The sequence below is a fragment of the Micropterus dolomieu genome, linkage group LG10, assembly GCF_021292245.1.
Source record: "Micropterus dolomieu isolate WLL.071019.BEF.003 ecotype Adirondacks linkage group LG10, ASM2129224v1, whole genome shotgun sequence".
Classification (NCBI taxonomy): domain Eukaryota; kingdom Metazoa; phylum Chordata; class Actinopteri; order Centrarchiformes; family Centrarchidae; genus Micropterus; species Micropterus dolomieu.
Window position 1 is genome coordinate 15,929,273 of NC_060159.1, and position 21,907 is coordinate 15,951,179.

At 42.4% G+C, this 21,907-nt stretch overlaps 1 protein-coding gene and 1 long non-coding RNA gene across 7 annotated transcripts in view; one reads left to right on the plus strand and one right to left on the minus strand.

Annotated features, from left to right (window-relative positions):
* The window catches only part of stxbp5a (syntaxin binding protein 5a (tomosyn)), a 111,344-nt gene extending 93,912 nt beyond the window's left edge, over window positions 1-17,432 (minus strand). For 4 of the 6 annotated variants that reach the window (XM_046060184.1, XM_046060183.1, XM_046060185.1 and 1 more), the window contains exons 1-2: window positions 16,898-17,431; window positions 14,527-14,624 (exon numbers count right to left, since the gene is read on the minus strand). In XM_046060184.1, coding sequence (XP_045916140.1) covers window positions 14,527-14,624; window positions 16,898-17,035 — 236 coding nt within the window. In that variant the 5' untranslated portion in view covers window positions 17,036-17,431. Of the gene's footprint in view, window positions 1-14,526; window positions 14,625-16,897 lie in introns of all 6 variants that reach the window. The other 2 variants (XM_046060179.1, XM_046060181.1) reach the window with 2 other exon arrangements.
* A 1,294-nt stretch (window positions 17,433-18,726) lies between these two features.
* LOC123977370 lies at window positions 18,727-19,077 on the plus strand. Its single transcript, XR_006826646.1, has 2 exons — window positions 18,727-18,839; window positions 18,923-19,077. It is a non-coding gene; the product is annotated as an uncharacterized LOC123977370 (long non-coding RNA).
* Window positions 19,078-21,907: the final 2,830 nt, after the last annotated feature.

Genomic DNA, 21,907 nt, shown 5'->3' on the forward strand with positions numbered 1-21,907 from the left:
CATCTGCAGCACTTTAAGGTATTTGTATCTTAACAGATTTGCACCATGTTGATGCTATTCTAGAAGAAGGGAAGAACAATCACAGCATACATCCCTCCTGCTGGTCTGCCAACTCCCACTCTGGATGATGTTAAAGCAAACAGACACAATGTACTGTAGAGATTTGTCTTGGCACAAATGTTAAGTGTAACTCCCTTCTTATTCTCGACCCCCCTCCTCCCCTGATGTCCCCTGAAGTCCTGAGACCCATTTTGCCCTTCCCCCGCTGTTCCCACATTTCACATCACAACATAATCCACATTCTGCTTCAATCAGACGGAAGAGTACAAACAGCCCCTCAGCCACTCACATTCTACACACAGACACACATGCTGGACATACAGTACATAAAACTCGTACGTACTTAAATATAGCCCTATATCACACACACCAACAGGCTGAGAGCTGAGGAGGGGGGGAAGGGCTGTGCGCATGACAGCCAAGTGGCAGGGCATTAAAGCCTGAGTCATCACGTCATGCGACACATGTGTGTCTTTCCTGCAGGCGCTCAGTATGGCTGCATGCTAAAGGGCAGTGTACAGAGGAGCAACAGGAGGATAAATATCATCGCAGCTACCAGCAGGGCAGGGGAAGGCAAACGTCAAAATTTGCATAGCTCTTATTGACAAGCAAATGCGCTGCCAAGTCCTGGGCAGAATCACAGCCTCAGCTGGCTAAAGTTAGTCTAGGACATTGGCTTTACTCAAGCAAAATCCATTATAAATGTCATTTATTTAGGCTGGCAGCAGTGAGCCTTAAATAACTGAGCGGATATTTAGAGCCCTCTCTGTTGGGCTGGGGAAAATTTCTATTATTTGTTTGTGACGCCAGTGTCAGCAGGAGGAAACAAAAACGCTGCAGGCCCACGATGGGTTGTCTGTCGAGGGAGACAAAATAAATGGCAGATCCCAAAGTGAGGCTGTGATAAACTGAGCTCAGCTGTGTTTACACTAAAAGTGATCATTTGTGGGTTCAGCTCAGCACACACACACACTTTGTCCTCAACAGGCGCTGGGGTTGAAGCTGCTTCAAGCATCGTGGTGTACCAGTTTGTTTACTGACAAATACGACACAAAGATTTCTCCCAAAAATTCTAATTATATTAAATTAAATAACAACAACTTATTGTTATAATAAGTCACTTAACTTAACAACCTCACATAACAAATAATTTTTTTCTTGCAAGTGCAGATGAGTGAATTTGGAGAATTTGAAATTCACATTGTTTATATAATCTATAAACCTGTAATGACCACTTGTGGGCAGCGGAAACAAGCTGGCATGAAAACAACACTAATATGGCACACTTGTTGGCGAACAGCTGCTTATTCACACTTCTGTCAGATAAGGAACAACATTAGCATTCAGTTGGAGTCTTATTTCTGTCCATCTAATGAAAACCTAAACAATTACTAAAAACATGCTGTTAAGCGCCATAGAGCTATAGAGTGACGTGATCCATTGTTAATGTAGAAATATTGATTATAGCAGCGTTAAAGAGTAGTTAAACACAAAAAGATTTTTTTAGCCATTATAACATTTATAGAGGAAAAGTTAATATTGTTTGGGTCTGAATTCCCTGAATTGTACAACACAAGTTTACACTTGTATCGAGACCTCGGGAAGAAAGCCCTATCTTGGAAACACATTTCCAACCAAGTAAGCAAATCAGGTGTGTTTTAACAGGTAGCTTGTAGGTAGATAATATGTGTAGCCTATATGATAGCTGTTACACTGCCTGTCTGATTGGCCTGGTTTAGTTTAGGTATCTGTGAGTTTTGTTCATTGGTCTGTTCAGTATCTGTTGTTTAGTATGTGTTTTGAGTTCCAGTTGGATTCTTGCCTTGTGTTTTGAAACTTGTTAGTATCTGTCTGTTTTCCCCTGCTGTCTCTCTGCCTGCCTGTCTGCTGTCTTTATTAGTATGACCTGTTTGTGTTCCCGCCCTCCTCATTAGCCAGTGCTTAAATGTGTGTGACTTCTGTTCAGCTGTTGCTGGTTCGTTGTATGTTCGTCAACTGCCGTGTGTCTCACTTGCCTGCCTGTTTCCGCCTCATTTTTGGATTACCCTTTGTTGAATTCTGGACTCTGCTGTAAGTTCTGTGGGCTTAAATAAATACCCAGAAACTGTACCTGCTCTGCCTCTGTGTCCTGCATTTGGGTCCTAGAACCTGTTCCTGCCAGCACACACGACAAATCCTGACAATACCTTAGGTCTGTTATGTGGTTTACAAAGTGTCCCCCCTCCAAAGCTTTACAGACCTATAAAAGTTTCTTTTCTGAGGTAAAAGGAAACTCTGCTTACTCTGCTCTGTCTTCTGTGTGTTCCCCGAACACCTAGTCAGATGTGCGCTAACCCAAGGACAGCTTGAATTACATGTGTCTGAAGGGCTTTAAATGCCCTCGTTTGGTTTGGAAATTTAACCAATATTGGAAAGATGACTCCACCCAGTCTGACATCATTCTAAAGATTTCTAGGTGGTTTTACCTAAGACCCTTACTGTTAGATGATGAATATGCCACAACCCCTGACACCTCCTGATTCCGCACGAAATTGCGTGTAGAAGGCAGGGACCGGCTAAAAGGCAGTCTTTGGTTATTCTTAAAATGCAGTTTCAGAGGTCTTTCCACCTTGATTAGAAATAGCCATGAGTGGAACAAATGACCGTGCCAAATATTATCTTGAGGTAAACATCACAAGCAATTTGTTAGGCTCTCGTGCAAATGTAAACACTAGCTAACATTTATCTTGGAACAAGGAGCATGTGCTGCAAGGTGGGCAGTCCTCGCCTCCGCTTGACAGGATTTGGTGCAGTTAAAAGTGAAGTAGAAAGTGAAATCTCTAGTTAAAGTACATATTCCATAATATACCCATAAGCAACTTTACCCACTCGGCCACACTGGCAATCTAGGCTTGTTAGCTACAGCTGACAGAGACACTAATATTCTCCAGCTGGAGTTGGTTTAGTTGAGTATGTAGAAATTTGCCTTTAGCAAAGAAGGTAAAAAAGCATGAAACAGTCTGACTCAAATTGTGTAATACTACATCTGGGACTTACACTTTTAAGGAACAAAAGTATAGAAAAATTTGTGTCTGCCATAACAGATGGCTCACCTGGACGCACATTTTGCTGGACACTAAATCCTTTCTGAGGCTAAATGCAAATAAATATAGAACCACGGGCAAGGACACTCACCTACTGTTTAGCAGCTGAAATCACATACAGCTCAGTCTGTCTGCAAGAGCCTTGGTACACACGTACATCCACATCTCTGCACACACAAACCTGGTGACAGGCAATTCCTCAAGGTCTGGTACCTTGGGAACCTCTCTGTCGTTCCTCCTCTGTGTGTGTGACTGTGTGTTCAGAGCCGTGTGTGTGTGTGTGTGCGAGCAGAGGACCTTCCAGACAGAGACAGAGTGCCTAGATTTTAGTAAGGTCATAACCAACCATTTACACAGCCCACGGCCATTAGGTGCTCATGGTTTGTCGTCTGTGCGCCTTCAAACCACAACCATCTCTGTCTCAGCAACACAGGTAAGGATTGTTGCAAAGGTACAATCTTATTCTGAGCTAGTACCTGACTAACAGAAACAATATAAAGTAGCATAACAATATCACATCAAACAGTACTGGAAAAACAAGATACTGGTGAAGAATATGAGTGCTCCACAGCTCAGTAAGTCAGTGGTGCAGGCTGCCAGGCTAAAGAGCGCTTTCACTCATTTGTTATGTAACATTAGTCCTGAAACAACAATCGATAAGTCCTTCACCTGACAATTAAGCAACAAGTATTTTAATAAGCAAACGAAAATGCCAGACATTTGCTGGTTCCAGGTTCTCAAATGTAAGGGATTGGCTGCTTTGTATATGAAATACCTTTAGGTGTTTGAAAAAACAATCCAGTTGAAGACTTCACCCTGGGCTCTGAAAATAGGACATTTTTTAACACTTTCTGACATTTAATAGACTAAACAATGAGTTAATTGAAAACAATCAATAGATTTTGGCACTCAATCTAGAGAATAAAAGATTATTAAATGTCCAGCCAATAGGAGAAGGCCAGTTCAATAGCTCACATTTCACCTATAATCATGGTTACACAAAGACTAGGATTTCTTTGCCCTTAACTCCACGACTACTACGTATGAGGACATGCAGCCATTTTTTAGGCTCGAGGTATCGATGGAGAGCAAGCACCTGCAAACCTTCAAACTCACCTTCAAACTTGCATGCATACTTTTTATGCCCTGCAATGTTTGGTACACAGAATGCCAAATATCCCATCATCACGAGAGCACATCCTAACATTTTGTACCCCTACACGTACAGCGTAGATGATCTTATTAGATATCGGCACACCTCACTGCATAAATGTGTGCATTAATGACAAAACAAGCTCTGTAATGCTTTATCAAATGAACATGAGGATCATAATAATACCACCCGTAATGTAAAAGAGAGAAGAGTTTGCTAATTAATTATACTTAACTGATCATGATGGTTGTGGTAGGGCATGAAGTGCATGTGGTGAACATTAAAATACACATAAGCTCTTGAAACATATTCTTGTGTATGTTTGGATAAGACACTTGGAAGAGAAGATGGTTACAGTAACAAATGATAAGAAAGCATATAAAACATTAAATTGGGGATGGAGTAAACCCCTCTAAGACAGTGGAAGATTACCTACAGTCGCAAGACAAAAATAATGAGTTGTAGAAAATCAGCAGGGGGACCAGAAGCACAATGAAATCCTATTAGAAATATCCCACAATCTTAAAGCAACTCAACAATCATATCCCTGGGAACGTGAATTATAGAAAATAGATTTTAAAACAGCATGTGGTATAACATGAGAGGAAGTAAGACGAAGAATAAATGAGGGAGGAACCCCCTTCACAGTTATTTCAGCGGTGTGGCCCTGTGGAGACCTAGAGGTCACGTGAAGGACGGGGAGAAAAGCAAGACGACAAAATCTTTGTGCTTCACAGCATTCTGTAAGCCAGTCACCTTACAAGCACCACAGGGACTGTGCCAACCTGACAGCGAGAGTTAGGGTCAACCCTGCCACACTTCCACACCTCAAAAACCATGTGAGGCAAAACCACCAAGTGCCAGCCATCGACACTAATGTTAAATAAGCACCTGAGAAGGGATTCTTTTATTTTTAGCCTTTTTTTGCCTCATCAAATGCAGTTTTTCTTCAGTCAAGGAGACGCCTTTGAGTCTGTCAGGTCACCTTGAGACTAAACAGGAACAATTACACAGTTATGATGTTTTCCTACACAAAACCTACATCTCACTTTAAAATTCAGTTCCTTCACTATACAGCAGGAAACATAGAAGGCATCCGCCCGAGACCTGTGGACGAACATGTACTTACAGACCAGATGTCACTACTCAACAATGCCCCAGCTTGGGGTGTGTATACCAAAGCTAATTGAAAGGCATCGCATTTCTCATTCAACCTCAAAAATGCATTTAAATTGATATCATATGACTAGTTCTGTGTCACTGTCATGTACGATTTGATACATGACAGTGACATTTCACTAAGGAGCTAGATTAACAGCATGTATGATGAATTGATATTTATATCACTAGACAAGCGAGAGCTATACATACATGCCATAATCTGCTCAGGGCAAGTTGAAAAAACAATAAGCAGCACTTGACAATCTCCCCTATTTATAGACAGAAGGCAACCAGTGTCATTTGTTTTAGTTTTGACAGTTGTTAAGAAATTGCCATTAGCATTATTTTAGAAATACTAGCATTTATTCTTTGGGGAGTTCACAAGAGTCTTATGATAAAGAAAGCCTTAGACTTACAAATACCACAATTTGAAATCAATAGGATTCATAGTGTTACCACATGCTAATGCACACATACCATGACTCCCAAATCAGACGCTGTACACAATGACACCGAATAAATTCAATAGCGTGCACAGGCTCGGCTTTGGAAACATGACTCTCAATGTTGAGGGACATCTGTGGTATAGGGACTGGACAGTGGTCAAAATGTTTGGTCGTTTTGCCAACTCAGGATGTGGCCTGGAGGTCAGTGCTCCCGCCTTGTAACCGTTCGAGTCCACCTCTCCACAATCAAACACGCTGCTGGGGTGGTGATGGAACAGTGGACAAGACGCATGCCTTTGGTGTGAGAGACCCAGGTTGTAATGTAATGGTCATGAGAGTTCTGTTACAGTATATACAGCATATTGACCAGGACTACTATGAGAGCAAATCGATACAGAAGGTACATGGGCCACACAAATGACCCCAGCAATGCTGAAGGGCAGTTGTGGGAAGTAAATCCTGTCATAAATCAGGAGGACAGCACTGTGTGTCACTCTCTGCAAGGCAGAGGGGTGCAAAATCACTACAATCACCAGTATCTCCTCCAAACAATTAAAGGATAATTCCGGTCTGGGTTTTATTTTTGTAATTACTGTATTTATAATTATAACACTGTACGCACTTAAGGTATTTGTTATAGAAATTATTGGGAGCAGGCCAACTCTTTTTTTTTTTCAGACAATCTCAGGAATCTCAGGATGTCTTACGTGCCATTGTTTATTGAAGTGGAGTTGAAGACAGTTCAGCACCAAGACCAAATCTGAAGATTTCCTCTTGGTCCACAATATTTATCCCTCTGCTGTTCCATAAATTATAGGGAGTATCCTTACAAGGTCAGTCTTAAATGGAGACTCTGATGCCTTACCTAATCTACATTGGTGGCTGGAGGTTACATGCATTACATTCTAAAGAGAGCCAGCCACTCTGTCTGTAATGAAACAAAATAAAGTTAATCTTGACCTTGGGTTACCCAGGAAATTGATCACAGAGTGCATCCTTATCAAGGCAGCTGTGGCAGATAGACAGTCAAACCAACAGACGGAGAGGAGGGACAGAGTCTCGCCAACTGTCACCTTTGGTTTACTTTAGCTCAGCAAATGACCCCATCACGAACTGGCGAAACCTGTGTGATATTACCCTTAATGAAGGAAAAAATCCTTCACAAAAATTTGGGATCGAGGCAAAGTTGTTACAATGAAGTTAGACAGAGCAGTTAACAAATGCTCAGATGATCCGATTTATTTAGAACTAAAACTGAGAGTACACCTGAAATGTTGTCAGTAATCTGTCATCGCATAGAACAAAGTCCGACATCTCTGAATTGACCCTTCGCTAAGCCCCGCCCCCCATAGTTACTGTTGCTAAGTCCGACAAACTGTCGGCACTGCCACTGTCTTACTGCACTCCCCGGAGAAATATTTTCAAATTTGTTGGAAAAAGCGTTCTCAGAAAGAAGCAGACAGTTTTGCAGTTGCATTATACATTTGAAGGTTGTATTCAGGCTGTCAGACGGACTCAAACTTGCTCAGACGGACGTGAAAAAAATGAAAGATAGAAGCTAAAGCCTACAGATCACACAGTGCAAGTGAACCACTGCATCCCTGACGACTGAGACAAAAGTCAACGGTATTGAGGATGAACACTGCTTCTGTAAAGCTGGGTAGGCCCCTATTCATTATTACAATCATTAAAGAGCAGAACAGTAGGGCTTTATTACGTTACATTCAGTAGGAAGTTAGCTAGCGTTACCTAACTAACATTACATTAGGAACAACCCACAGCCGACATTTTACTGGATTTATTTTAGGTTTGGAAAGACAATAAATCATACTTCTTCTATCAACCTCTCTGGGTAGCGACTGTAACTATTGCAAGTGCCCCAGGAACAGCGTTTGACCAGATCTTAGAAAAATACGGCAGAAGAAAGCTAGAAAACAACTCTTTTTACATTACAGTCAATGGAGTGCAGCCATGAAAGTGTTGAACCTCAGTTAGAGCGAGTCCTAAACGGCGCTGTGATTAGCCAGCTGTGTATTCGGGGCGTGGCTTAGCGAAGGGTCAGTTGTGCCCGCTGACAGCCGTTTCCAGCAGGTGGAGAAACAGTCGACCAATCAGAGCTTTGTAGGCAAGATGAAAATTGTCAATGTCATCTTCCTACATAGCTAGATAGCTAGTTAACAATTCTAAAATTTCTTTGATTGTTCTATTCTGAAAACGTGAACTGATCCAATAAATTACTTCCATGTCAACTAAAAAAAGACATCAGCCAGTCACTTACTACTAATTAGTTTGTACAACAACAAAAAAACACAATTTCAGGCTGAATGAAGTGAAATGAAATGACAATTCTTGTGTCACAAGCAGGTCTGAGATGCTTCCTCATTTCCACTGCCAAGTTAAATACTGCAACATCTCACGGTTCTCAACAACTTCTATCTGAAATGATGCAAATGTTTAATGTAAAATGATGCCTACAGAAGGAAGAAGAAGATGCAGCGTCCATCATCGGGTCTGATGTCAATTTTGAAAGCATTTTTTGTTATTTCGTGTTTGCTTTCAATTAATTCTACCTAATTAGCACTTCACATCATTATGACAAGCAATCTCAGAGCAGCAAACACTATATAATTTGCATGGTCTAAACATTATAGCTCCACTCATCCACAAGCCAGAATAGAGCCAACCATCAACCAGTGCAATAGGTACGCCCTCTGAGTGTATAGTATGTGTACAAATCGGAGCCAGCCAGCCCCTACTTATCTGTCTGTTGGGAATAAGTAGTGCAGAGGTTGGTGACTTATTTTTGTATGCAGGCAGTGTTTTTTGAACATTAATTCTTTCCTCCTGTATCAAAGTTGAATAAATGTTAAATGTGTCTTTGGTTAAATGATTATCCTAATTTACAAAACAAAAAAACCTTGATGACAGGGCCAAAAACACACAGTTCACAGATAAAACATCTTTAGTATTCATCCGCAACAGCAGCCCTCGCTGTTAACCTTTCTCCAGGTCATCAAGATTACTTGTCCTCCAATAATATTGCTTCTAGTGAACAAAAACGTCACATGGCTTCCTGGATTGTGATGACTCCCTGGAGGAAATGGAGGACTATCACTTCTTGCAAGACGGTAGCTCATAGAGATAAGGAACAGGGAGCAAGAGGAGTAAAAGCTGGAGTTAAATGTACACAAAATTATTGAAGAGAAGCAACATGGCAGCACAACTTTAATCATCCTAAACCCAGATTCCATTTGTGGCTTGTCAAGGCTAAAGGACTTAAGCAGGACACACTGTCAGAATATTGGACAGAGAGACGCAGCAACTACATTGTTGTGGTACTGATGTAGCAAAATTCGTTTTCCAATTCTCAGAACTGGTAAAAAGGAGGAAGCTGAGTGCTCTTGGAGAGCATGAAAGATGAAACCCAATACACAAGGGGTCTTTGATTAAGAGTACTTCACTACAGTAAACAGGTACATGCGCGCAAAAATTCTGAGGCCTGCAAACACACATTCGTTGTCCCAGGAATGGTGTAAAGTTAATGTGCACTGAACTGACATGAAAGCGACATGTCTGCAGCTCTCTGGTGACCTCACCACGGACTCTTTTAAGATTTTTTTTAAAATACCATCTGGCAGACACAAGCAGACTCCTTCAACCCACACACAAGCCTCATTAAACTCTCACATCAGATGCAATGAGATGACTTAATTTCAAACTCTTCTCTCTTTTTTCTCTTCCCCAATCCTTATCCCACTTGTGCGAAAAGTAAAATGAGGTCAAGTGGGATGAGACACTAATCCCTCTCGATTTTGTGCGATACCTCTCCTCTTTCCCAGCCGTTCATCTGCCATATGCTACTGGTAGGTAACCCACCAACCACTGACACAGGATTGACACACTAAGGAATATTCCTAGATATCACCACAAGAGCACAGACGCAGCATTGCAAGTTTTATATAGTTATAAGTTTTCCATCACTCACACATAAAACATACTATATAGAACACAGTGGCGGCAGCAGCAGCTTAACTCCTTTGATTAGACTATTGCTGTCTCAGTCAGCCTCGACTTTGCTGTGCCAAGCTCCAGCACATTGCATAACTGAACACAAACACATAACCCCAGGCTCGGTCTGCACTGTGGAGAGCCATCTAGAAGAGTCAACTTGCAACTGGCAACCCCAGCGAGGAGAGAGCAAAAAGGGGGAAGAGAAATGAGATGCACCAAAACAGATAAAAAGAATAAACAAATGATCTGTGACCTGAAAAGAATCTCCCACACTCTTTACGCAACAGACTGGAAAGATCGCATGCACTTTTTTCACCATTTACATTTCCTCGGTCTCTGAAGATGCTGAAGTCATACAAAAAGAAGGAGCCAGTGAGTCACCGTAATCACTCATTACAATCAAAATCCATTACCATCATCACAGACATGTAAATTATATACAGCCAGTGTGTTGTGAATGGCATTAGTGGCATCTTTGAATTAATTTAAGAGCATATATCACATTAGAAACTCCCATCAAACTTGGCTCACAAAGAGAAATATGCATGCACACACTGTAAAGCTCTCTAGAGATTGTAAGCTCCAATTGAACACTTTCATCTGTATGTACTATGTCAATGAAATTCCAACATCTTGTGCTGAGCTACAATTTCTATTTAATTTCCCATTCAGTAGTCCAGTTAGAGGACTCATGGCTCAGTGAGGTTCTCCTGTGACTGTAGACTTAGCTTGGAGGGTAGCACAGTTACTGAGTGAATCAGAAGGAAGATAATGACAAAGATATGTCATAGTCAATCTGTGCTACGACCAAAAGCTGCACAGGGTCACTGCCAGTCACAGCAGTTACTGCAAAGCTTTGTATATATGTGTGTGTGTGTGTGTGGTTGTCTCTGCAAACATGTGTGCACCACTGTCCCCCTGCATGTGTAAAGGTTTGCCCTTCTACGTATGTCGGTACACATACAGTATTTGTGTGTGCACATTCACTAACATTTGTATAAGTCTTCTTCCATCATATGCTTGTGTGTGTGCGTGTGTGTGTTTCCTCCTGCCATTTCAGAATGTCTATCCTGAAATAATAACTCTGTGTGTGTTTGTGCCCCCATTTGTATGTGTGAGTCCTATGATGTCCTGCGCCTGCCGATGAGATAATCTGGCAGAGCATGGAGTGACAATTTGATCTATTGCTGGCTCACAGGGAGTCTCTGAGTTATAGTGCTGCCATCTCCCCTGGCCACCACCAGTAAAGAGCCATCTCTCCGCAGAGGTGTGCCGCCTCATTGTTACACATGCAGCTGCAGACCACCCAGCAAACAGACACGCACACAAAAATACATCTACACACACACAGATGACTCTAGTTTGATGACAGTAAGCTGGCAAAATCACCCTATAAGGCCCCAGCACCATGTTTTCAGTCAGCGAGTGAACACATCTCCCACTACATAGTGCCAATTTCCACCTACATTATGCCTGCCTTTAACACACAAACTGAACCAGCAGAGTATACATTTCAATTATCAAGGGTGGTAACTTTTTCCTATAAAAAAAAAAACACCCTAGATAGATTCTGTCCAAATACTAGATATTGGTTATTAAAAGCGTGGGATACAAGTTCAGGTATTGCTGGAAATCTTTCAATTCCATTGTTATAAGATACATTACTGTGGTTTGACGAATAAATATGTCAGACCAACCAGTGCATTAGTATTTACTGTTGTTTTAAGCAAGCAGCCATACAAGAAATTACAGTCCAAAATTTGGAGGTTTTTTAGGTTTTTGACACTCAGTTTCTCGGATGCCTTTTGGTTGGTACTCAAAAGCTATTGAGCCATTACCACCCAATGAATCTATGAATGAATAGATCAATTAACATCATATTTAGGTCTGATGAAGGCTCATAATATTACATTACGTGGCTGATACACAGATGCAGCTCATTAGCCCCACTTTTTTTGTCTGTTGCTGCTGGCTTTATGATACAAATGCTCCATGTCAACAACCTGCTGTGGATGTTGTTTAACAAGTACCAACATTAAACTAATGGCCAAAGAGATCTTGTGTTTGGTTTGAGCCATATTAGATAAACTGAGTATCATCATTGCAACATTTTTAACTTGGAAAATAAAGGACATACAGACCAAGATGGGATGCTCCTTCCACTTTTTTCAGGCCTACCTCATATCACAAACTGCCTCAACACAAGCACGAGCTTTTTTCTTTCAGCATTTTACAACACAGCATTTATGCTTATTATTATAACTACACTGCTAATCCCGATGGATAGCTAATATGCACGGACTGCTTGCACAGCAAAACCTGTTTTTACGAATGCTCGCAACTTCTTTTCGCTGCTGGGATATTGTACAGAAAACAACTGATAGCAGTGTGTGCATGCACTTGGGCATATCTGTCTCAGTGCATTACCACACACAGATCAATAAGGATTCTATTCTTGGCCATTAGATCTTGAAGCAGGGGATAGCCTGCCTCTCTTGCTCTTTCCAATCCATTCCCTCTCTCTGCTCTCCCTCGCCTGTCCGCTCCGCTGGCTCTCCTGCCACCAACCTCTTTCTCTATTCCCCTCATCCCCTCCTCCAGACAACACCAAAGGGACATTGTCATCTTCCCAGCTGGACAGTGGAAGCAGCAGCAGAGTCAGTGGCGAGCATCAAACACGGGACAGTTTTGGGGGGGATCACAGAAGTGATTGGCTTTATGGCTGGAGGGATCAGACGTCTCCTCGGAGGATTCATGCACACACGCAGGCATGTGCGCACGTATTCACTCGCACGCATGTACACAGCCACACACACACCCGTGTTCCTGCTGTAATTCTCAGTCCTCTGCCACGCTGCCAGGCTGAGGCCCTTGATCTGCCACTTCCTGTAATCCTCCATGGGAGAGAGGTGCAGCCAAATGCCCTGGCAGGCCAGCCAGGCAAACAAATACACACACACACAAACATGAATTGACGCCAATAGTCGCTACTTGCCACTAACTGGAAAGATACTTACCTTCAGGACATAGATTTGTATTAGCGCAGGAGTCACAGGATTCCACAAAACATGACACCTGCTAAAACTTTAGCTAAAATACGGAAAAATATGAATCGTGAAATCTCCATTATGCCCCCTTCATCTGTGCCACTGTAGTATCGTTGTCATCAGATAAAGAGACAGGTCTGACTAAACAGCAAATGACACAGGAAGAGAAGCAGCACCAAAGAATAGATGGATGACTCACAATTCACCTTCCCCTGACTGAGATAAGACTCTATCTGATGCATCACTCAAACACACGTGAGATTCCTCTGTTTGTTCAATTTCAAAGTGACCAGTTTCAGCCAGTAGGAACCATCTGACAACATCATTTCATCCGAACTCAGGATCGTCTGTGGGAAAATACATTTTCATCTCTAAGCTGATTGGTTATAGGCTTCTTTTACAGCATGAGTACAGCTTTTTTTCTCACTCCGAGTTTACCCAGTCTGGAGCTCACAAGAGTAATGTACCAGCCCGCAAGACATAAGCCCCATTAAGCTTATTCACCAGTTCCTGCATCAGCCCTAACATAGTACTTCCACCAAGGAAGGGATTTCATCGCCTATCTTCTAATACATGTGTACCGCCAACAGAATTTGCTCTGCGTTTGCAGGAAGAAATGCATGGTTTCTGTTTCTATCTTTAAATCTTTAGGAAATTCCAGTCATCTCCAGAAAAAGCGGTAGATCATATCTTCTGTCTCCCTCATTCTGCTTTTAAGAAGAACAGAGAAGATACAAAAGGTAAATGGACTCCATCTGGTAAACATGACTCTGTAGACTCTATTCCCATCCTCCTCTGCCTGAGTGTCTATGTTTTTATCCTCACCATTCCAGCACAGGTGAACGAAACAGAGTCAGAGCCATAGCTGCCAGCAGGTGGGAACGAGGGACAGCCAGGCGAACTCTTTATCACAACGTAATGAGCTGGCAAAGGGTTGTCGGACAGGCAGGAGAACACATGGAGGACCTGTAAAAGCAGCCTGACACAAGCGAGCACGCGGGCGTTCTCTGAAGCTATACGACTCCCCACGGTGCCATTTCAGCACAAGCTGTTGTCCCCGTTTGTGTAAACGTCCTCATATTGCAAAGAAGCCGAACAACCACTCACTTCTCCGGCTGAACTGCAGCACATACTTCAGCCTGTGCCTCTAAATGTGAACTTTTCAGTGACATTTCTAATGACTTAAAGTGTGTGAGCAATTGTGCAACAGTGTGGCAATGTCAATAACAGCAACCGAAATATGGGATTCAAGAGATACTGAGTCAAGCTTGTTCTTGGTCTATGGTTTAAGCAAGGTCTTCCCATGTGACAACATCCGGGACTTGTACTTTAAAAGTAAAGACAAATCAAAGATTTAATTTCTGATCCTGAAGCTCATAAGGACATACAGAGGTCAAAGTGGCAATCCATGAATGCTACCGAAAACATTCTACTTCGACATCTGACTGTGGCAGCTCGGGCATCTTTCCACTTACCTGCTGTTGCCTGCCAAGGATGCAGGTACCAAAAGGAGCTGCGACAGGTCACGGTAACCTAAAACAGCTCAATGGCAACTGAAAGGATACAATCTGAGAGCCCCACTCTGGGTGCCGATGGCCAGTATCTTCTGCACGGGGTCAAAAGCCATGGACGACGGCTGATAGGGAAATCCATGACGGACAGTCTGAGAGATGTGCAGAAAAATGAAAACAGAGAACGTGTTAGAGACTATATCAATTTGCATTTCACAGCAGGGGTGTTGTTTTGTCAAAGGATGTCACACACATGATATTGGTAAACAAATAGCCAGGATGGATGCCGAAAGTGTGGAAAAAGGAACAAGGAAACAGAAATGTAAAGCCTGAAATTCCGCAGACAAGAGAAAATGGAAGGAACAAATTCTCTTTCTTAGCATGGTTACCCTGTTCCTCGTTGATATTTGGCTTAGCCATTCAGGATCATTTTATAATCATGGGCCTATTTTGAGATTTCTTCTCTCTTTTTATCTCATTTTCCTTCTCTCACCGCCTCCCACATGAAGTCGTGATTACTCTGAAGTCTGAAAATAAAAAACATGGAAAACACATCAATAAGGAGCATTTGGTTATGATATGTTGCAGGGCCTTCTATTGGAGAGCATTGCACTGTCAGATGTTTCTGTTTTTTTGTCCACCCTCGGTATATTCCTGTGTGTGTAACTGTAGCTTTATGGTATAAGTCAGCCGGTGGTGGGCTGTTGGATTTGTTTGCTTAGCGGCAGAAGGCTAAAGCACGTTACATAAGAAGCACTCAGTGCAGCAGAGACACCTGCCTTCCCTGCAGAGAAACATTACACAGAGTTTCTGTCCAGACAGACAGTAAAGGTGCAGGAAGGAGGATGAAGCCTAGTTCAAAAAGACTTTAATCAGATGTCTGGCTGTTGACAGACATATTTAGGCTGTAGTGTCAATTAAACCTGTAATCTCTGAGCTGGTCTTTCCAGCCACTAAACCACAATATCCCCTAAGCCCTGGGGTGTGTTGACTTGACTCTAGCTAATGTTATCTAGTTTTCTAGTTATTATTTTATGCACTCTGGCGGATTACTTCTTACTATTATTGAGATCATTGCCGTTTGGCTTTCGGTTGGTTGCTGGTGTCTCTAAAACTGCCAAGGACAACCATCATACGACTCTTCCACGGTGCTGGCAATGTCACTGCGGTAACTACCAGACCTAAGAGTTTTGTTTTTTTTAGCACCATGTCCAATTAGAAAAACAATCGCACAAGCCTGCATTTCAGAGAGCTATTAAAGTCTACAAGTACCTGATAAACCTATTAGTAATTCTACAGTTGGAAACCTTAAAAATAATCCACAAACTGTTGCTGTAATTGTGTACGTTAAATATGTGGGGGAATCAATAGCGAGTGCACAATGGTGTCTATGAAAAAGGCCACATAACCATTACGGCACACTTGGGGAAATCCTGATTTAAAGATATGACACATGTCGCACGTGCAGCTTGTAAATTGCATGAGTGTTTATTAATCCTGTCCATTGTTGTGGCCAATTCAGACAGAGGAGGGAAAACCATTTTCCTTTCAAACAGGCCCCCACTTACTTGAGGCGCCATCAGTCCCCAATGGATCAGTGATCTGGGGGTAACATAGTATGTGTTTGAGTGTGTGTGTGTACGTGTGTGTGTGTGTGTGTGTGTGCATGCATGTATGAGGGAAGCTGAGCAAGAGACAGTTAAGAGAGGAGTGTGAGAGATGTGTCTGTGAGAGGGAGAAAGGAGATGGACAGACACTGCAAGGAAAAGACAACAGCAAAAGGGGAAGACACACGCTCACATATGCATACATTAACCAGAAACTAGGTTTTGCTAATCCAAACCCAGCAGATTATGCAAGAGGGGATCAGTTTGGCCCAATCTCTCAATATGAGAGTTCATGCCAAGCACACATCCAGCAAACAATGGCATTATAATACCCAATGTGACCATACCCTGAATAACTAGTTGCTTTGAGAAATTTCTTGGCAAAATTTAAACACAAATATGTGCAGCCATATGGGAATTTAGTAATCTGTACTGTCCTCTTGTTAGTGCGCACTCGCCGTACAGTATGCGCATTGTAGTTAGATATGTCATTGGCTACCTACCATGCCTTAGACAAGCACAGAGCGCTTTTATGATTCTCTTTCTAAAAGAGATTCTTGCCAAATGTTAAATAAACCTTCAGCCAGCAGGTGCTCGTTATAGTTTAGAAGACGACAACGGAGCAAAATGCTTTGCCCATTAATTAATTTATTGTGTGGGGCTCACTCGCAGTCGCACCTGCTGTGTCCTGAGATGGGATGCGCACAGTACAAACTGTGACTTGTGAATAATAATAATTAAAATAAATGAATAAATAAAGGACTACATGCGAAAGGGAATGAAAACAGCTGTGTAGTAAAATCATCAGGCTCGCCCACCTTGCAGAGCTGGAAATGGTCGGACTGGATGGTCTCCTGGATCAGATGGTTCTCCTGTGGCCCCACTTGGACAGACGGGGTGGAGGAGGACACCTCTTTCAAGCCGTCCAGCACCTTCCTGATGTTGAACTTCTTCATTTTCGGACTACAGAGCACAGAATTGAGATCACCCGCAAAAGATAAAGGGGATAGTCACTTTCTCCCTCACACACAAACACACACACGCTCTCTCTCTCTCTCTCTCTCTCTCTCTCTCTCTCTCTTCTGATTTCCTCTGTTAATCTCACATTTTAGTGCTTGTTTTTTAGCGCAGTCTCCATGCTGAAAAGCTCTGGCGCGCACCGCACAGGTTCGCTTCTTGACGTGGAGATTTGGAGACGGACTGCTGGGATGTTAGGGTGCGTCGGTGTAATTTGCTCCGTGCTGTGCCCCACTGCGTCTCGGTGGCTCCGCTCTTCTTCTCGGCTTGCCTCCCCTCCCCTCTCGGCTGTGTGCGCCGCTCAGCCAAGGCGGAAACGCAGCGCAGTGGTGCTGCTGCTGCTGCTGCTGCTGCTGACGCTCTTGCGCATGTCTGACAGAGCAAAGGCTTCAACACAAATCCCGCCACCTTGCCAGCCAGCCCCTCCCCTCCCCCCTTTCTCTTTCTCTTTCTCTTTCTCTTTCTCTTGCTCTGTCACGCACACATAGTAGGTTTTGCTCCACTGCACCTGGTGATGCTGGTGATGTTGGGATGCTGCAGCGTTGAGTGTCTGTGGAGACCGACAAGCAGACAGACGGGGGCTCAGTCCCAATCTTTCCACTACACCCTCGGCCTTTCCCCTCCGCCTCTGTTTGTGTGCTTGCCTGGAAGATTCGCCATATTGAAGGCCATCCCAAACCATAGCGGACAGTGGAAGTAGACAATGCAGGACGGGAGAATTGGAGAAACACTGCATAAATGTGCCAAATTTTTCGTACACTATATATTTCATGGTGGGTTTAGACAAAAAATAAAAGAAACTGTGGTGATAATATGGGAAACAAAAGCATCACACAAATTTCATAGTCTGCATTTGCAGGGAAACAGCCGAGTAAGCAGTGCTTCTATCAGTATCCAATCCATTGTGAAGGTTGTTTCCTGCTTATGAAGGAATTCCACAGTTTACCTGTTATTTCTAACCACCCTCTTAATATGGAGAACCCTCCACAGCTGCAAGTTTGACTTTATGCCGTGGTAACCCTTCATAGTGAAGAGCTACTGAGGAGGGGTGGGTTTGAGAAAGCCCCCTGTGTCTGCTTAGCAGGTGACACTGGATTTTCCCCCTGACAGGACCTTAATGCATCAAATATCAAAGGCAAAGGCTATAATGTTTTTATTTGTAACCCTGCTTTGGCGCTGTGCTACAATGTGCTCAGGACAGTATTTCTGTAAATTCTTTTCATCCAACGTTCAAGACAGGTGGTTCTGCAGAAAAGGTCAACAGTTAATGACTTGGTTTGTCCTTTCAACAAGGTGTTACAGTAGGTCCATGACTGTCTAGACCCTATGAGACTTCCGTCTATGCTGCAATCATGTGGAATGGCAGAAATAACACTTGTTTGATGTCTTGCAATGTTTTGCATGTGTCAGTCATCTAACCCATCAAGATGACAATTCTGCTATTTTGTTCTTCTGCCTTGCAACTAGTACTGGGAAATAAATCCTTTAAATTAAAAACTGTTCCCAACCAAACCCGTTTAAAATGAGGATGTATTTATCTTGCAGAAGTGCTTCAGCTGACTTGAAAAATCCTGTCTCTTCTCTACAAGAACTTTCATATTATTTGCCATCTAGTGATAATATTTGGGGTCGGCACAACGGTGCAGTGGTTAGCACTGGTTTCAAACCTGCTGGCTATGTAGACTTTGCATGTTTTCTCTTCATGCCTCCGTGGGCTTCCTCCCACAATCCAAAGACATGCAGGTGAGGTTGATTGGTAACTCAAAAATTGTCCTTAGATGTGAATGTGATTGTAAATGGTTTCAATGTCTGTCTCTGTGTTTCAGCCCTGTGACTGACTGATGACCTGTCCGGGGACCTTGCTCAGATTTGGTGACACTGAATTGCCATGAAGTGCAAATGGTTGTCTGCTAATTTAGGTGCCATCGCTGTAATTGACTTGTGACTTGTCCAGGGTGTCCAAATAAACACCATCAACTCAGTGGTCACCCTCATGATACTCATTCAGTACGTCTGACAGACTGTGGTCTGCCTGGACTACCTGCTATAAAGATCTACAACTCAAACAACTTTATCACAGCTTATGTTTAAGTGAGTTGAGTTCAGAATCTCTGAACATCTGTGTATGTTTGTAAGGTCACAGATGAAACTACCCACCTTGACAAGCTCAGCTGAGGCTGCTCATGCTTGAGTGACACTGACGTTGCCACCTGTTTGGGCTGTTTGCTAACACAGTCATCTTCGACAGGTTGCCGCCAGCAGCAGGGACAAGGGTGCAGCAGCGGAAGTAATAGCTGTGTTTGCACTCTCTTGCTAACAACACCTGATGCCAACTCTGTCCTAAAGTGGAGAAAGTCCAAAAAAGGGCATTTTTATGTCCAGTTACTGCACATTGGGATAATCAATGCTGGTTATATGACCTTGTCCGTATGTATTTCCATATAACTCCTTTGTTGGGACACAGCTCATATAAAGGATGCATCAAGGATATCAAGATGCTGTTGAATAAAAGGGCAAACAAAATATGAAGAGGACCAGGGAGCAAATTATTAATTCAGTAATCATACCAGGGTGGCTGGAGAACAATTGTTGCAGCGCTGATTTGCATAATGAACAGAAATTGACCACATGCACCTTCCAACCCCAACTGATATCACCTGATCCAGAATACATTACACAGGCAAACAAAGAAGTCCTTATTAGTCAATCTTTGCATGTGAGTGAGTGAGTGATGTGGGAGGGTCATCAGTGATTTAATTTAGCACCATTGTGTGGTGGCGGGGCCATTCATCTGGCTGCATTGTGTGTGTGTGTGTTGTATTTTGAGTCTGACTGCTGTTTGTGCTCTTTGATAAGGCCTTTCACTAAGGCGCCGCTGTATTAGTGTTTTTTCTTTTTTTTTGTAAAGTGTAAAGAGAGCAGGACAGAAAGAAAAGAGAGATAGGGGTGGACAAGCGCAGGTGTAAATCCCATGTACAGTCAAGGTGATAGGGTTATATTTGACCAGTATTTGGTCCTTAAGATAAATATTTCATTTATAACTGCTCCAGCTATATCATAATTCATTTTACCTTGAAAATGGTAGCAACAAGAATTGAAAAGATTAGGACAATGAAATAAAGCTCTTGGTGCAAGCAGTGCAAAGACACATACTTTACAGTATATAATCTACAAGGTTGTTTATTAGTCATTATACAGCACAAGGCTGCATAACGATACAAAATTTGTAGTTCCTTTGTGCTACACACACAACACATAAGTTTAATATATACAGATATTTATATACATATATAAATATACGTATACACCACAAACATTCCACAGTACACATTTGAATTTGCACGGGGTGAATGTAAACAGCAGCAACCAGATGATAATATGAAAGTTTCATCTTCACATAAACAGTCTGACATTTGGGAAACAAAGTCCATCTGTACTGCATTTGAGCACCAAGCATAATCGATGTAAAACACAGAGTCCACCTCCTCTCATCTTGCCAGAGTCTTGCGCTGACAGCTCCGAACTTGGACCACCTGTCGAGTGCTTGATTCGGGATGTTGATGGGGCAGGTCTCTGTAACAATGTGGGCACAACAGTCTTTGAATTCCGTTGTCTGGTCAACATGAGTCCCATTTAATCCAGACCGGCTCTTAAGGAGCAGAAGTCCAAGCTGGGCCAACATGGCTCCTCTCCTGGCTCGTGGTCTGCTGCTCTTTATCCAAAAACTCCATCTTCATCTTCCAATGACTGTATTATAACAACAAATATTGCCTAACAACACATGTTTTGGCAATAAAGCCAGAAAAAAACAAATAAAAAACAAAAGTGTAGCGAAGTTTGAAGGAGCTGCTGCTTCTACAAGCGCTGTCGATTGTCATAGCATCCACCCAATCTAGTTCTACCTAGTAATAGCAGCCTGCTGGTCGCTGTGGTCTTGTTATCAATATAGTCTTTTTCTCTCCCTGGGTTAATGTTACCAAGTTTATTTTATCTTTGTAAAAATCTTTCATGCTTAACATGTTTTTGTGCAACCTTTTCCAGAGAGGTTTTTTAAGCTTGAAAATCAGTTAAACGTCTTGCAGGTTGGACTAAATTCTACAGCACGGGGACCTTTATTCTTAGGGAAACTGTCAAGTCAGTGCAGAACACCCTGCCTCTGCAGCCTCCCCATTATCTACTGTATGTATTATCATTCAACACAACAACCCTGGGAAATATGCAAATTGGGCACGTACTGATCTATAAGCTGTTATGCACATGGTCAGGTCAGAGAAAAGGGTGGATGAGCGTCTGCAACATGACAACTATGACTGACTGTATCAAGCAGCTCCTGCATTAGCATTATGCACACTGGCTTTGCTCAAATGACTATACGTCAGCTTGTTTTAGGCAAAGCTAATGTATTAAAATGGAATCAAAATACACTCCATCTACATTAATGTACATTTTATTTAAAAAACTCTTCTAGATTTGAAGACACAGTGGGACAGCAGAGGGCAAAGTGTATTGTTGGACAGCAGATTGCAGAGTGAAGTGACAACGCCTACTTACGCATGCAAATGTGCATATATTACACCGATGTTTGCATAAAATATTATAGAATATGTATCTACACATGCCATATACATAAATCTACATGCATCTCATTACACTGATTGCTGATCACAGTATAGAATTATAAGTTCTCTGATTATATAAGATTTATATTCACATTTTTTATGTAATTATATAACAGATTTTTTATCAACTGTTCTGAAATTCCAACACTAATGTGGAGTTACATAAACAGGCAATACTCAAATGCAAGTGTC